The following is a 15834-nucleotide window of genomic DNA, read 5'->3' as shown; positions in this document are numbered from 1 at the left end:
ATGAATATGCAAAAAGCTCTATGATAGCGAATAACTTTGAAACTCAAAACAACTTGGGAAATATAGCTGTAACGAATTCCCGGGTCCCTGTGGACTATACCATCTATGATATAAATGTACTCATTCTCAACTGTCATCTCATAACCGGACCTTAAATTGAAACAATTCCTTATCTTAATAGTATTTTGCTGTGAATACTTTCTTTCCTATGTTAAAATTCCCAAAGACCCTGCCCACGCACGGATTTTCATGAAACTTTACAAAACTTTAATCATACAATGGCTGAACAGAAACAATAACTTTTATTCGAAATGATGCAAAAAGAAACGGCCAACAGGGCTTGACATGCATTTTGTCAAAATAATGCCTGTTACTTCCTTTTGAAGCTCCATAAAATTTCTCTTACTGTATTCTATTCCATGAAAAATGCTCACATTGACTACAGACATGCTAGCAGTTTAAATGATACCCTATTTTCATAATTTTTCGGCTGAAATTGCTAATGTATGTTATTTCAAAAAACCCATTTTCAAAGTTCCACAGAGTGTCTTATTAAAATATTTTATCAAATTGTTTTTTGATTATCCTACTATTAACTGTCATAATATGCATAACTTGTATCACTGTCCATTAATTTGGAAAAACGAATGTCAGATAGTATGAATACATGCCAGATTTCAAGAAGGGGGGTGGGGAAGGAGGGTTTTTAGGGCAAATAGACATATTTTGGTTTGGTTTATTTCCATACTTCTGTATCAATGACCCATCGTCACCTAGCTAATGTGAGGCCAATATATAAATGATCACCGCAATAGCTCGATTAAGACACGCATACCGAAGCCCTTCAAACTACTAGTTGGACTCTCTACCAACTGGGCTATCGCAGACGATACCCCATATCAGCAAACAACTGACTTCAAATAAGATACACGTTTACAAGATAGTTCTTGATTTGAAGCATTTCCCAGAAAGTATAATATACAAGCAGTATGTGCACACATTCCAACAGTTCGCTTACCAGTGGGACAAGTACAGTAATAGTCTTTGATAGGATCTGTGGAATCTGCAACATCATACTGAATATCCAGACATCATATTTTGTTTGTGACTTATGTCTAGAATGAATCTGATCCCTGACTAAGCAAACCAGTAAAATGTTGATGCACCCAAACCCCAAAGTCACCTGAGGAAGTAAAAGGTTGACGCACCCAAGCCCCAAAGTCACCTGAGGAAGTAAAATGTTCTGCTATATATCCTGCTGTTTGCTAAACAAGTTCCAGATATACTGTATACAGGTTTTAAACTGAAAATAAATCTATAGTAGTATAGTAGTATAAAAGACTAGTGTAAGACAATGTAAAACAAGAGGCCCAAGGGCTTTAGCGGTCACCTGAGTTATATCATAGGTACTGGTAGCTTTATTGTATTGTTTAGATGTGATGTGGAAATCAGCATGTAAACTAAGTGAAATACAATACTTGTCATGTCATCAAAGGATAAGAATTTGAAAATATTGGTAAACGTTCCCTTTGGGGCCCCGCCCTAACCCCTGGGGATGGGGCAGGAATCCCCAATTTTACAATGTAATACCCTCATTCACCAAAGATGATTCTGACTGAGTTTGAGTAATTTTCTGCTGAAAATGGATAAAATATACCCAAAAATGTTATTTCCCTATATAAACTATAGTAAACTTTACCCCCTCCCAAAGGAGAACGGATAGCTCGGGGGTCCTGAAATTAACAATTTAAATAAACCCCTGATGATTTTCTTTCCATGCAGAGAAAATGACTGTAGTACCTCTGGGTCTGGTAGGAAGATTTTTGAAATATTGGTTAATTTTCTCTTTGGGGCCCCACCCTGGCCCCAGGGGTTGGGGTAGGAATTTCAATTTTACAATTTGAAACCATCTTCCTCCTAGGATAATTCTCACCAAGTAAAAATAATTTCCTACACAAAGTTGTCAAAATATACCCAAAAGTGTTATTTCCCTATATAAACTATAGTAAACTGTACCCCCTACCCAAGGGAGAACGGATAGCTCGGGGGTCCTGAAATTTACAATTTAAGTAAAGCCCCTGATGATCTTTCTTTCCATGCAGAGAAAATGACTGTAGTACCTCTAGTCTGGAGAAGATGAATTTTGAAATATTGGTTAATTTTCCCTTTGGGGCCCCACCCTGGCCCCAGGGGTTGGGGTAGGTATTTCAATTTTACAATTTGAAACCATCTTCCTCCTAGGATAATTCTCACCAAGTAAAAATAAATTCCTACACAAAGTTGTCAAAATATACCCAAAAGTGTTATTTCCCTATATAAACTCTAGTAAACTGTACCCCCTACCCAAGGGAGAACGGATAGCTCGGGGGTCCTGAAATTTACAATTTAAGTAAAGCCCCTGATGATCTTTCTTTCCATGCAGAGAAAGTGACTATAGTACCTCTGAGTCTGGAGAAGAATATTTTTGAAATATTGGTTAAATTTCCCTTTGGGGCCATGCTGTGGCCCCAGGGGTTGGGGTAGGAGTCCCAATTTTAAAATTTTGTAGCCTCATCTACCAAGGATGATTCTGACAAAGTTTGAAAAAAATCCATTCGCTGGTTCTTGAGAAGAAGTTGAAAATGTAAAAAGTTTACGGACGATGGACGACGGAAAACGACGGACGAAAAACGATTAGAATAGGTCACTTGAGCAAAGCTCAGGTGACCTAAAAACGTAATGAAGATGAAATAATAGTGTAGTCATAATACAATAAGAAATAAAATAATGAAATAAGCAAGACAGGCCAAGTTGGAAGGATAGCTTGCACGGCTGCCAGCCAGCAAATGCGTGTTTTGAGCAATGGGTAATGGTATGTCTTCATTCAACAAGAATTTTGTATATACTGGAGAGGTGTAAATACTGAGGTATGTCATTAAACGATGTAATTACCTGCGTCCATATGATGCGAATGTGATGATGATAATGATGATGACAACAACGACAATGATGCTGATGATATGTTGGTAAGGATGATCAATGCTGCTAGATGATGGTGTATGGCGATGATTATGATGGTGGCAATATTTTGTTGTTGACGATAATGATGACTAAGTGTTATTTTGAGCGTGTTGATGTGAGTGTGAGAGAATGTGTTATTTTTTGTAAATGTAAAATATAACTGTGAAAAAAAATAATATATATATATATATAGATATATATATGATCGGGTATGTATAGCATGGCATCAAAAGGTGGCTGCCTCCAAGGATGTCCTCTGGGTCCATTTTCAGTCAGTCTGTGTTTGTGGGGTAGATATATAAGATAGACTGGTAGACTATGTTCCAGGTTCTCAATTGAAATTAAAAAAAAAAATCACTAATGTAAACAATACCCTATAACTATTTTGTAAAGACTAACGAAGATGAGACATCCAAGAAATTCAAGTGGGATTTTTTTGATGGAGTGTGGTCATGGAAAGCCAGCTGTTTTTTTTATATTACTGACTTAAAACATACAAAATACATATTAATGGAATACTTAGTGTCTCCACAATTATAATTTGAAACATCTACAAAAATCAATCATGATTGTGTGTACTTATGACATCAAATATTGGGGTACCCCCTAATTTTCAGGCAAAAACACCAATACAGGCCCTTTCTGACTTTTCTTTACAAACTCTAAATTAGTAATATCGGTTTCTGAAGTGATTTCACCTGAACATTAAAATTGCAAAGTTTGAATAAACCCATGCGTGGGCAGATTAAGAACCCCACCTTTCATTTTCTAAACGTTTAACGTTTGATCGGTCCGTTAAAAGTTACAGCCTATTGTTAAACAATAAACATAAGCTCTGAAGAGCTAAATTTAGGAGAGAGAAATCATTAATAAATATGATTAAAATACACAGAAAATTATAAACAAACAAAAAACAAAATATCACAGCATGCATGTTAAATAAAAATAAAAGTAGTACTTGTTAGAAAGCAACAGCAATACCTACCTACCTACCTATATATCACAGCACGCACAAACACATTTAGCACTTAAACAGGAAGCATTTAAAAGGCACGGATGCTTAATATACTAAAATGCCAATATGGAAAATATAAAGATTACCAGAATATATGCTAAAATAGCATATGTTAAAAGAAAAAACAATCATATATTAAGATAAGAGAAAAACTAAACATAAATTGAAGTAAAAACCATAAAAGTTAAACATTTACTCCACACAGATATCACAACCACATTTAGTAGTTACCACATCAGTCAGGATGTTCGAGTCAGTGTTACAGGGGATAATTTCTATAATGGAATTTGGAAAAAAAAAATGTGGTTGTATTGAATTAAACGAAAAATGGACTGTAATTATACATTTACCAGAGCACCCGCGTAGTGTGTCCGAGTTAGCCCAATGTCCACTGGTAAGGCACGTGATAGGGCCGCCGATAAAGTCAAGGTTTCCTTGGTTACAATAATAAATGACCACAGTGCCTGCTCGGGTGTAGTCCCCTCCGTCTTCAGCTACCGTGGTCCTCACGTGGGCCCCATTGATTCTTGGAGGGAAGCCACAACCTGCCATAGATACCAATATGCTTAAAGAACGACAGACACATATAGATTCAGGAAATGGCACTTGGGAGAGGGGTGAAAAGAACATGTTTCTGTTTCCTTGTCAAAGCAGAGGACCAAAAACAGAAACGTCTGTTCTCTCAACTACTACATGAGTAAGGCAACCATGTACGAAAAACGTGTGGTAAGCTTCAGCTGAAGAAAAAACAACATGGAAAGGAACATCACTTTAATACCGTGAAGCAACACATGTGTTGAAACTTATGCATGAACAAAAGCCGGGTGAGATGTTTTTACAGCAGATTTTATCATAGATCCCAGTAAGGCCTTGGCGTCCACTATCGCACCATATTCATAGGTCCTAATTATAATTAATATTTTCTCTAATTTTCTTATATGTTTGATTGAGTCTTGTAAACAGTAACAAAATTACGGTAACGTTGTATACAGTGATAAAGTATGATGACGCTATCCTATCAAATTACGGTAACGTTGTATACATTGATAAAGTACTGTTATACAATGTGTTAACATTATACTTTGTTGTTTTACGAAGTGTTAATATTATACTTTGCTGTTATACAGTATTAACATTGTACTTTGCTGTTATACAATGTGATAACATTGTACTATGCTGTTATACAACGTGTTGATATTGTACTTTGCTGTTATACAATTGTTAACATTGTACTTTGCTGTTATACAATGTGTTAATATTATACTTTGCTGTTATACAGTGTTAACATTATACTTTGCTGTTATACAATGTTTACACCTTATACTTTGTTGTTATGTTAACACGTTATTCTTTATTGTTATACAATGTTTACACAATATTCTTTGCTGTTATACAATGTCTACATAGGATACTTTGCTGTTATACAATGTTAACACATTATACTTTGTTGTTATGTCTACACGTTATTCTTTATTGTTATACAATGTTTACAAGGATACTTTGCTGTTATACAATGTTAACACAGGATACTTTGTTGTTATACAATGTTTACGTTATTCTTTATTGTTATACAATGTTTACGCAATATTCTTTGCTGTTATACAATGTCTACATAAGATACTTTGCTGTTATACAATGTCTACATAGTCTACTTTGCTGTTATACAATGTCTACATACGATACTTTGCTGTTATACAATGTTAACACAGGATACTTTGTTGTTATACAATGTTTACGTTATTCTTTATTGTTATACAATGTTTACACGGGATACTTTGTTGTTATACAATGTTTACACATGATACTTTGTTGTTATACAATGTTTACACAGGATACTCTGTTGTTATACAATGTTTACACAGGATACTCTGTTGTTATACAATGTTTACACAGGATACTCTGTTGTTATACAATGTTTACACAGGATACTCTGCTGTTATACAATGTCTACATAGTCTACTTTGCTGTTATACAATGTCTACATAGTCTACTTTGCTGTTATACAATGTCTACATAGTCTACTTTGCTGTTATACAATGTCTACATACGATACTTTGCTGTTATACAATGTTAACACATTATACTTTGTTGTTATGTTTACGAAGTGTTAATATTATACTTTGCTGTTATACAGTGTTAACATTATACTTTGCTGTTATACAATGTTTACACCTTATACTTTGTTGTTATGTTAACACGTTATTCTTTATTGTTATACAATGTTTACACGGGATACTTTGTTGTTATACAATGTTTACACAGGATACTCTGTTGTTATACAATGTTTACACAGGATACTCTGCTGTTATACAATGTCTACATAGTCTACTTTGCTGTTATACAATGTCTACATACGATACTTTGCTGTTATACAATGTTAACACATTATACTTTGGTGTTATGTTTACACGTTATTCTTTATTGTTATACAATGTCTACATAGGATACTTTGGTGTTATACAATGTCTACATAGGATACTTTGTTGTTATACAATGTTTACGTTATTCTTTATTGTTATACAATGTTTACACAGCATACTTTGTTGTTATACAATGTTTACACGTTATTCTTTATTGTTATACAATGTTTACACAGCATACTTTGTTGTTATACAATGTTTACACGTTATACTTTATTGTTATACAATGTTTACACAGGATACTTTGCTGTTATACAATGTGAACACAGGATACTTTGTTGTTATACAATGTTTACACATGATACTTTGTTGTTATACAATGTTTACACGTTATACTTTATTGTTATACAATGTTTACACAGGATACTTTGCTGTTATACAATGTGAACACAGGATACTTTGTTGTTATACAATGTTGATATTGTACTTTGCTGTTATACAATTGTTAACATTGTACTTTGCCGTTATACAATGTGTTAATATTATACTTTGCTGTTATACAGTGTTAACATTATACTTTGCTGTTATACAATGTTTACACCTTATACTTTGTTGTTATGTTAACACGTTATTCTTTATTGTTATACAATGTTTACACAAGATACTTTGTTGTTATACAATGTTTACACAGGATACTTTGTTGTTACACAATGTTTACACAGGATACTTTGTTGTTATACAGTGTTTACACAGGATACTTTGTTGTTATACAATGTTTACACAGGATACTCTGTTGTTATACAATGTTTACACAGGATACTCTGCTGTTATACAATGTCTACATAGTCTACTTTGCTGTTATACAATGTCTACATAGTCTACTTTGCTGTTATACAATGTCTACATAGTCTACTTTGCTGTTATACAATGTCTACATACGATACTTTGCTGTTATACAATGTTAACACAGGATACTTTGTTGCTATACAATGTTTACACAGGATACTTTGTTGTTATACAATGTTTACACATTATACTTTGCTGTTATACAAATTTTACACAGGATACTTTGTTGTTGTTAACACAGTATACTTTGTTGTTATATCCATGAGTCACAACAATTGTATTCCCAGAAGTCAACATAGCATAATGAAGTAACAAGTTCAAGTCTAAAGTTTTTTTATTTCCGAATGCAGTATATCTTACAGGTATACCAAAACGATATTAATTTTCAGGATGGCTTAGGAAGATTCCATGTCGGCATTTATCACACAAAAATGACTGCATACTTCAGCAATATTACTGCACGAGGGTTAACACGAATCGTATTCTGCTTTACTGTTAAATGCATCAACCTGGAAACTGATTGAAATAACTATTTACACAGTTTCTTTTTTTCTTAAATTATCTTCTGACACGGGTTCAGCAACGATCCTTATCTTACGCTTCTTCACATTTCACATATGCATTACATTTATTGGCACGATTAAAAACTCTAATATGATGGTCCCTTACGTTGCTGATGAGGTGCTTTTATTTATCAAAAAGTGACTGTCTAATGTACTTAGTTTGATACTGTTGTGTCTTACGACTTGTAGTAAATATTAATCACTCGTACATAGTCACCAAAGGGCTAAATGTCTGTAAATGGATCTCTCTTGTATTGTGTTTAAATCATAATTGCAATAGTGAAATATTGTATATGAACACATCGACGTTGTTGGTGAAAATCACGTTGAGAGAATCACGTTAATGGTTCCTGTTCTACTGTAGGCAAATATAAGGTCATCTCTATCACCAAGTCTGCGTCATCGTATCACAATCATTCATATGAAATAATCCAAATCATGAATAAAGAAAACGAAAATATCTTTTCCCGGAAGTTCAAAAAGAATGTTAAAGAAACAATTCATAATACACATGATTCACAAATAACCCAACATTCACAGGAATCAGACGTCGATATCGAAATATCTAAAGGAACTCGAAGCGTAAGATGAATCGCTACGGTTAAAGATGTAATCCGGCGAAACGTTGTAGCCGAACAGTTCACAGTCAGGCCGTACCACTTCTCGGAGTTTTACCAGGTCTTCCATGGGAACCTGTCGGTATGCCTCTACCAGAGCCTCCATTTTCTGCTTACGGGTCGCTGCTCGGTCGGTTTCACTTTTGAAAGCTTTTGTCCAAGCGTCCGTAAGTTGTGTTCTATTTACACCTGCAGCTTCTGACTCTGTAAACGGTAATCTAGATTGTTTTGATAAAATTCCTCGAATTTGAAGAGTCATCCATATTTTCTGCATGCCGCTATGAAATGAAATGCACTGTTCCATATCTTTTCGCATGCTGTATAGACGGCCGGTATGTGATATTGCCCGCTGTAAAGCTGTGTCAACCTCAAAATCATCATATGTTATATTTATACCGTATCTTTTGTTCCAAGCGTTCAGCAGAATAAGGGAATCGTTCGCAAATGTTTCCATCTTCCCTATAAAGTCGTAAGGTATCTGACACGGTCGACAGTGCTCGTAGATTGGCGTGAAGTGCCTATCGGTGTGTACTCCTGTTCTCTCCGATTCGATGACGTATTTTATAAATTGAGGAAACGTTATACCATGTCCACACTTAGTCGGGCGTTTACTTTCAGGTTTCAAAATGTTGTTTTTAATGTACGTACCTGTATCCTTCCAGTACAATGTATTTACAGTGAAGAGTTTATCGACATATCCGGAAAACAGCCTACTATATGGCTCACGAGTAAACATCATCTTAAACGAGCTGGAAAGCATATAATGGAATTCTGTTAAGTCTGTATCCTTTTCCTTATTAGACATCATCGATCGGGTGTCGACATTTTTCACTCCATCTCTATCAACACGGCGCATAAGACTTTGTAAAAATGTTGATCCAGTTTTTTGAACCGGACAATAGACGAGATGGTGCTTCTGGTCGATCACCAGGCTTTTCGCCACGATAGATCCTTTTGACTTCCCGTAATAGCCGTGTGTACTTCTGTCACAGACATGTTCCAGAGTCCTCCTTCTGTCCTCGTGGAGCTCTCCGAAGTTGTAATGTTTCTGAAAATTCTATAAAACAACGTAGTTAATGAAAAATTAAACTAGTATTAAAGCAATTATTTAATTTTAATTGCAGAAAATTATTAAAGGCTATTTATTGATCGTCTTAAACCAAACCAGTGCGAAAACTAAAACCGAACTTAGATTTTACTTCTATCTCAATGTAAAGACATTCTTTAACCATCAAATCATTTTGATGAAACCGCTATCATATGGTTATGTCCTTTTTAATTGAGAGATATTGAAATTGAAACATTTCAACAACGTAACGGACGCCCGGATGAAAGGACAAAGTCATCTGAGTGAAGGAGTCAACGCCCATCCTCAGACATTTCTTAACAAAGAACACACACGTGTAAATAATTTGCAATACCGCTGAACGTAACGGATATTTCCTAGACCGAAAAAAAGATGATTTCGCATACAAACATAATACCACTTTCTAAATGTTCTCTATTCTCGTGCTTTTAAACTTGAACAATAGTCCGTTAGAAACATACCAAACACGATCGATTTTCTCCATTACAACATTTAATTAAATGTAAATCACTGCCTCCGCAAGGGATCGAGCCCGGGACCTCAGTCTTACGAGTCTTACGCTCAACCGATCGATCTAAAAGATGTTCTAAATAGCCGAGCGATATATTGCGGCTAGTATTTACCAGGGTTACATACCAGATCAAGAAAATATAAATATATAACGTCAAGAGGCTGTGTAACTGGAAACGAAAACAAGAGGCCCAGATGGCCTGTATCGCTAACCTGAATAATAAAGCAACCATGGAAAATTATTCTTATTAAATACAATACTGCAACTATTTCCAAATATTGGCTATGTCTCTCAGCAACACCCGCCCTTCATTAGGTCTTTTCTTTCTGCCCCCAATTTTCGGATAGCCACACCCTCCGTTTATGCAAAATTGAGTCCACTTCGCCCAAGGATGCTCCAGACTAAATTTGAATAAAATCCCTCCAAAATCAATGAAGCTGTTCAGGACTGGTCAAAGGTTAATCATAAGGCCAAATTATGTTTATCTTAACAAAGTTGGTCAGAATTTATTCGGGATCTGCGTATGCAATTAGTAATCATGATGTCCATCTGTCTATCTGTCCTCTGTCCGTCTGTTTGTCTGTTACCACTTGGAGATTATTTCAGGAACCAGAAGTTCAAACTGAAATTTCACCTGGTAATACATTGTGATACAGATATGCTATAGATTTTTTCAATCCTTATATCAATGCAAGGACTTTTCTAAAATAGACAAAAGACAAAATACCAAAGGAACATGATTTCTCCCAAAGACCAAGATGGTCTTTGTAGCTATTGCTTGGTTCTTAAATGGGGAATATATAGTTGGAGGAGAAAGGAGCAGAATGCAAACAGGGATAATTATATATATATATATAATCTAGTGTTTCTCCAGGCATATTTCTTATGTAGAGTCTTTAGAATTATTAGCTAAAGGTACCACATCTGAGTTCCAAATTGATGAAATAGACAACAATGGTGCGGTAGCCAGATTTATCTTCATTGTTTTGTTAGTGTTCTAGGTTAGTATATATACTTAAGTTATGCAGTACTTTTGCATTGGGGAAGAATGATACTTTGTTTTTCCCTCATAAATGTTTCACTCGAGCTTGGTCGTTGTGAGTTGTGTTTCCCTACAAGGCCACTAAATGTATAATATGAGGGAGGGGTTATAATGTGGTTCAATTGTCTGTCGATGCATATATCTGTCTGTAGACAAAATAAATATGAATAAGAACATGAATTGGTACCTCCTCCTAAAACACTGCACCAATTTTAATCATACTTGGTACACATAATACTTAAATTAAGGGGGGAGGGGGTGATAAAGTATGCAAATGGATTAAGTTGTACCCCTTTAAAAGCATAATTTGTACAATTAAAGAACAAATACTTCATCAATTTCAATGATACTTGGTATATCTAATGCTTACATTGATCATGATTATTCGAGAATATTGAACAGAGAACTTTAGCCTCCAAATTTATGGAATTATGACCCTTAGTTGATATACATTGCTTGAGCTACTCATTCTTAAATAATGTCCCCCCCCCCCCCAATAACCACGGAGTTATGATGCATGGGCATGGGGACTAAGTGTTTGGATCAAATCAGAGAACGGTTGAGACCTCAACTCTTCGACCATATCAGTGTTGACTCGGCATTCAAGGACGAGTACACTCATGCTTTTATGATAGCCTGCTGGTTATGCTGATCTCTTAGGATTTAGTCTCTTGGTCATTGCATTTGTATGGAAATGGTAGAGACAGCCAACCACTTATGTTATTGCTGGTCATGAAGATATGGATACACTTAGTCTACAACAAGTACTTTCAGGGTTCAGCCCCGCCACTTAGGCCTTATTACAGGTTTATAACATTGAAATACATGTATTTGATATTCCTGCAACCATACAACCAAACATGTGTGCTAACATGGCATAAAGAAACAAACACAATTATGGATGCACCCTTGGGTCGAGTCCTATTATTAGATATGTATTTGCCTAGAATGGCTTTTAATGAAAACGTTTTATCAAGATTGCTTTAATATCACAGCCATCTTATTTTTGTTAACAAAACATATGGAAAAGCAAAAAAGGAAATGATCACCGCAATGTAAGCACACATAAGTGATGACCAAATATGCAAAAAGCTGAGCAATCTTAAACGCCTCAGTTTTGTTAAGGATAAAACTGGCCAGACAAATGGTCACTGACATGTGACATATGTGGACAAATGTTCCAACAATGAATAACACTTCAATTCCATCCTACTTTATTATAATTATATGATAACTAGATGACAATATCACAAAACTGGCAAAGGAAGACATTACCCTGTCTGCCTATATATTTCATTTTATAATAAATAACATTCACTTATTATTACTGTAAAGGGCAATATCATATATATTATGTTTCGGTTAGCTTGTAATCATTATTATAATATACAGCATTTTATATAGCACCCTATCTAGCTAACGTAAGACACTCTAAGCGCTTTACAGTACATAGATATACAATTTTTACAACCAATATAATAAGCATGTGCCTTAATCAATACAATTTTGAGGAATTCACAGGGGCTGCCTTATCAGGCGATTACTACTAGTCCTATGCAACCTGTCTAATATCTTCCTATGTGTATATGCCTGCGTGTGTGCTGGAGATGAATTGTTTTCTGTTTGTAGTGGGACCGTGTTTCCAACGGTATCATTTATGGTGCCACCTCACTTAAATGTAACAGCACAGATACTGCAACACACACCCCAGACCATTGTATACCCCACCTGGGTTGTTGGAGTTGTGTAGGCAGGAGAAAAACATTTTCTCTGAATACTCCAAGCGGCCGCCTCTGTAAAAGGCCGGAGTGCTAACCACTCGACTAATCCGCCAAAAATACTTATTGAAACTTTATACTGCTCGGAAAACAGCAGGAGTTGTAGAAGAAAAAAAATTGAAGAAAAAACACTATTTGATATTTAAAACTAACGACCTGATATTTATTTTACAAATCTAAGAAAAAACGTGAATTCTTTTTGATACAGCGTTATTTTGTTTTACTTGTTAAGGCAGATATTAACTGCTATTTTTTATCTGTATTCTACACATGTATTCTATGATTCGGGACATTAAGTAAGACAGGGATATCTTTCATTATTTTGACCTTTCAATAACACTGATGAGTCATAAATGGGAGAAATGGCCACATGGCGCAGTACAATGTTTGTTTATCTGCATCTACAAACAATATTTTAAAAAGTGTTTCCTTTATTCGTATTTATAATTGTTATACAAAATAAACAAGTTGGGACCGTGAACAGTTTATAATTCTAAAGATATGACCGTTAAAACAACATACCCTTGCTTCTTCTCTAATGAGCTGCAATCTCAAACGTACCGTTAGACAATGAGCCATTTTGGAAAAATTGCAGTGCGTTTTTAAAATAACGAAATTATTTCAGAACTATTTGATAATTATAAGTTCCAAGCTTCTATGTGCGTTAACATGATATATTTTCACAAACTAATGGGAACAGGTACAGACTTAATGACACTCGATAATGGTGGTTTGCGTCCGTGCACACATACATGTACATGTCTCAAGCTGGAAAATTAAAATAGGACGGAAGATCGAACAAGACTGATTACTTGTAACACAATGGTATATGCAAGAACAAGCACAACCAAAAAACAGCAAGAAAGCAGATATTTACGAACTTTGGTAAGCGAAGTAGACAAATATAAAAAAAAAACTTATTGTTGTTAACAAAACAACTGATACCCACTACAAAAAAAAACCAATGGCGTACTAGTAGACGCGAACAGTAGGCAAACAAGAATATACATAACATCAATGGAAACACAGATATCGGTAATCACTGTAAACCAATAGAAACCTCTTACACCACCGGGAATCACAGACACACACTAGCCCGTCAAATCAAACAGACACAGAATATACAAACTATAGACACCAACTTACAGACTCGCACTCCCGACATTTCCAATGTACAAACAACACTAATAGAAAAGTAAGCATTATTTTACGTTTCAACGGACAACAAACATTTCGTTATATATAAATAAGAGAATGAGTTAAACTATTAGATAACAATTGATCTAGTAAGTGCCTTTCCCCATTGATCTTCCCACTTAATCTTTACAACGTTATTACATGTACTGTGTCATATGCTTACCCTTCGCAGGATCAATGGTGGGGCTGTAGATGATGACGGTTCAATGCTAGTGCTTGTACTTGTAGTAGTTTCGTCCAGAGCCCAGTATTGTCCAAACCCAGCACGGCTGGACCATTGTGACACTTTTCTCAAAATGGCTGGCCGATGGATAGTGTCACCTGTATGTGTAATTACGACAGATATGTTTGGAAATACCTCAAATATGACGTATTAATAACTACTGACCTGTCTGACGTAATTCATATCATTAAACGTCCATTGGGTTTTTGGAAAGATCCATCAACCTATTTAAACATCCCATTATATATCGACAATAGTAAAAGAAGAACGAAACATATATACTGTGGTCTGTTATCAGCAACGTCCTTTTGGATATAACGCTGATTGAATACTAAGTTGTGTAAAATGTGATTAAGTATCGTTTCCCGCTTTGTTTAGAATTTTTGCAGCATAATTATGCTCTTCTTTGTGATATAAATATATAATAACTTCACAATTTACGAATAAAACAGCATAATATCATTGGACCTTTTAAATCAGTTTTGCTTCATTTAAGAAACATATCCCAGTGTATTTAACACTGTAAGGGGGGATCAGGTCGCTACATGTATACGTATAAACTCCATTATTCTACATCAATTAAGAAAAAGGTTTAACTTCCACCTGGACACGAAAATTTACCTAGTAATCATTTTGGTTAGTTCCGAGTTTATTGAAAGGAATGGATAAAACAGTATGACATCTGATAGTAATTCGACCGCAATATTTTACGGCCGCTCAAGCTTAACTTTCATTACGTTTTACTTTTTAGGGTAAAATATTTCATTGATGGTATCTATGGAAAATTCCAAAGATTTTTGATAATTAAAAGATAAAAATAAAGGTTTCGAAATTTGTCTAAAATTAGCGGGAAAGTATCTGTTAACAATTACAAGTGCTTGTACTACTGTCTTGTTTAAAAATAAAATTATTGTATTTTAAACAAAAAATCGTCAGAATGGTATAATAATGAAATGATGTTTCCCGATAACGTTATCTTTCTGTACATAATATTTATTGTCCTACACACATCAGAATATGGCTTGGTCTAAATGAAATAAAGTAGCAAATAATCATTATTCAAAATATTCAAATGTTAGTTCAACAGTCCCAAAATAGTTACTCACCTTCGTACATGACAGCCATTGTGATCATAATTAAAATCAGCACTGTTACTTTGAGTTTTGATTTGTGAGATTTTAGAAAATACGCCATGGTTTCAAGGCAACCCGAATACGATAATTGTCCGTGAAAGTCAAGTGTCTTTGAGACGTGGATCAGAATGCTTATTTATCTTCCCTTCTAACGTAGGATAACGCGTCACATAGTAACTAAACAGGTGGCCAGACGAGAGATTTAAACAAAATAAATCGAACAAGATCGAACAAAGGTATGCTTGTAGAATAGTAAATTCTCTCAGTTTACGACGTATAGACTTGTCGACAGTAAAATCCAACATTTAACGATGTTTCGTTTACACCTGCAGACTACATCTACAATAAACTTCGTCACTTTTAAGCCAAGAGCACTTTTACATTAGAAAACTTTATCAAACGACATACATAATTGATGGCTATTCAATTTTCTCTTGTAAAGACGCAGTAGATATTATAAAG

The 15834-nt window shown here is 34.9% G+C and overlaps 1 protein-coding gene across 2 annotated transcripts; it reads right to left on the bottom strand.

The window, feature by feature from the left end:
- Positions 1–7356: 7356 nt before the first annotated feature.
- Positions 7357–15479, bottom strand: LOC110459807 (carbohydrate sulfotransferase 8-like). 2 transcript variants are annotated; one of them, XM_021512257.1, is made up of 3 exons: positions 15346–15479; positions 14180–14337; positions 7357–9458 (listed from the first exon to the last, which is right to left on the bottom strand). In XM_021512257.1, the coding sequence occupies exons 1-3, from the start codon at positions 15431–15433 to the stop codon at positions 8328–8330; spliced, it is 1377 nt and encodes a 458-aa protein (XP_021367932.1). In that variant the 5' UTR covers positions 15434–15479; the 3' UTR covers positions 7357–8327. The 2 variants fall into 2 exon arrangements, with proteins under 2 accessions (XP_021367932.1, XP_021367938.1); XM_021512263.1 differs by having other exon boundaries at positions 7357–9449.
- Positions 15480–15834: the final 355 nt, after the last annotated feature.

This window comes from Mizuhopecten yessoensis, unplaced genomic scaffold (genome assembly GCF_002113885.1).
Source record: "Mizuhopecten yessoensis strain PY_sf001 unplaced genomic scaffold, ASM211388v2 scaffold1319, whole genome shotgun sequence".
NCBI classification, from domain to species: Eukaryota; Metazoa; Mollusca; class Bivalvia; order Pectinida; family Pectinidae; genus Mizuhopecten; species Mizuhopecten yessoensis.
This window is presented reverse-complemented; position numbering and strand designations above follow the sequence as displayed.

Coding starts and splice junctions, on each gene's coding strand:
- LOC110459807 (XM_021512257.1), bottom strand. CDS start 15,433: ATGGCGTATTTTCTAAAATCTCACAAATCAAAACTCAAAGTAACAGTG. Junction 14,338..15,345: donor AATGGCTGTCATGTACGAAG/GTGAGTAACTAT, acceptor TTACACATACAG/GTGACACTATCCATCGGCCA. Junction 9,459..14,179: donor CACCATTGATCCTGCGAAGG/GTAAGCATATGA, acceptor GTTGTTTTATAG/AATTTTCAGAAACATTACAA.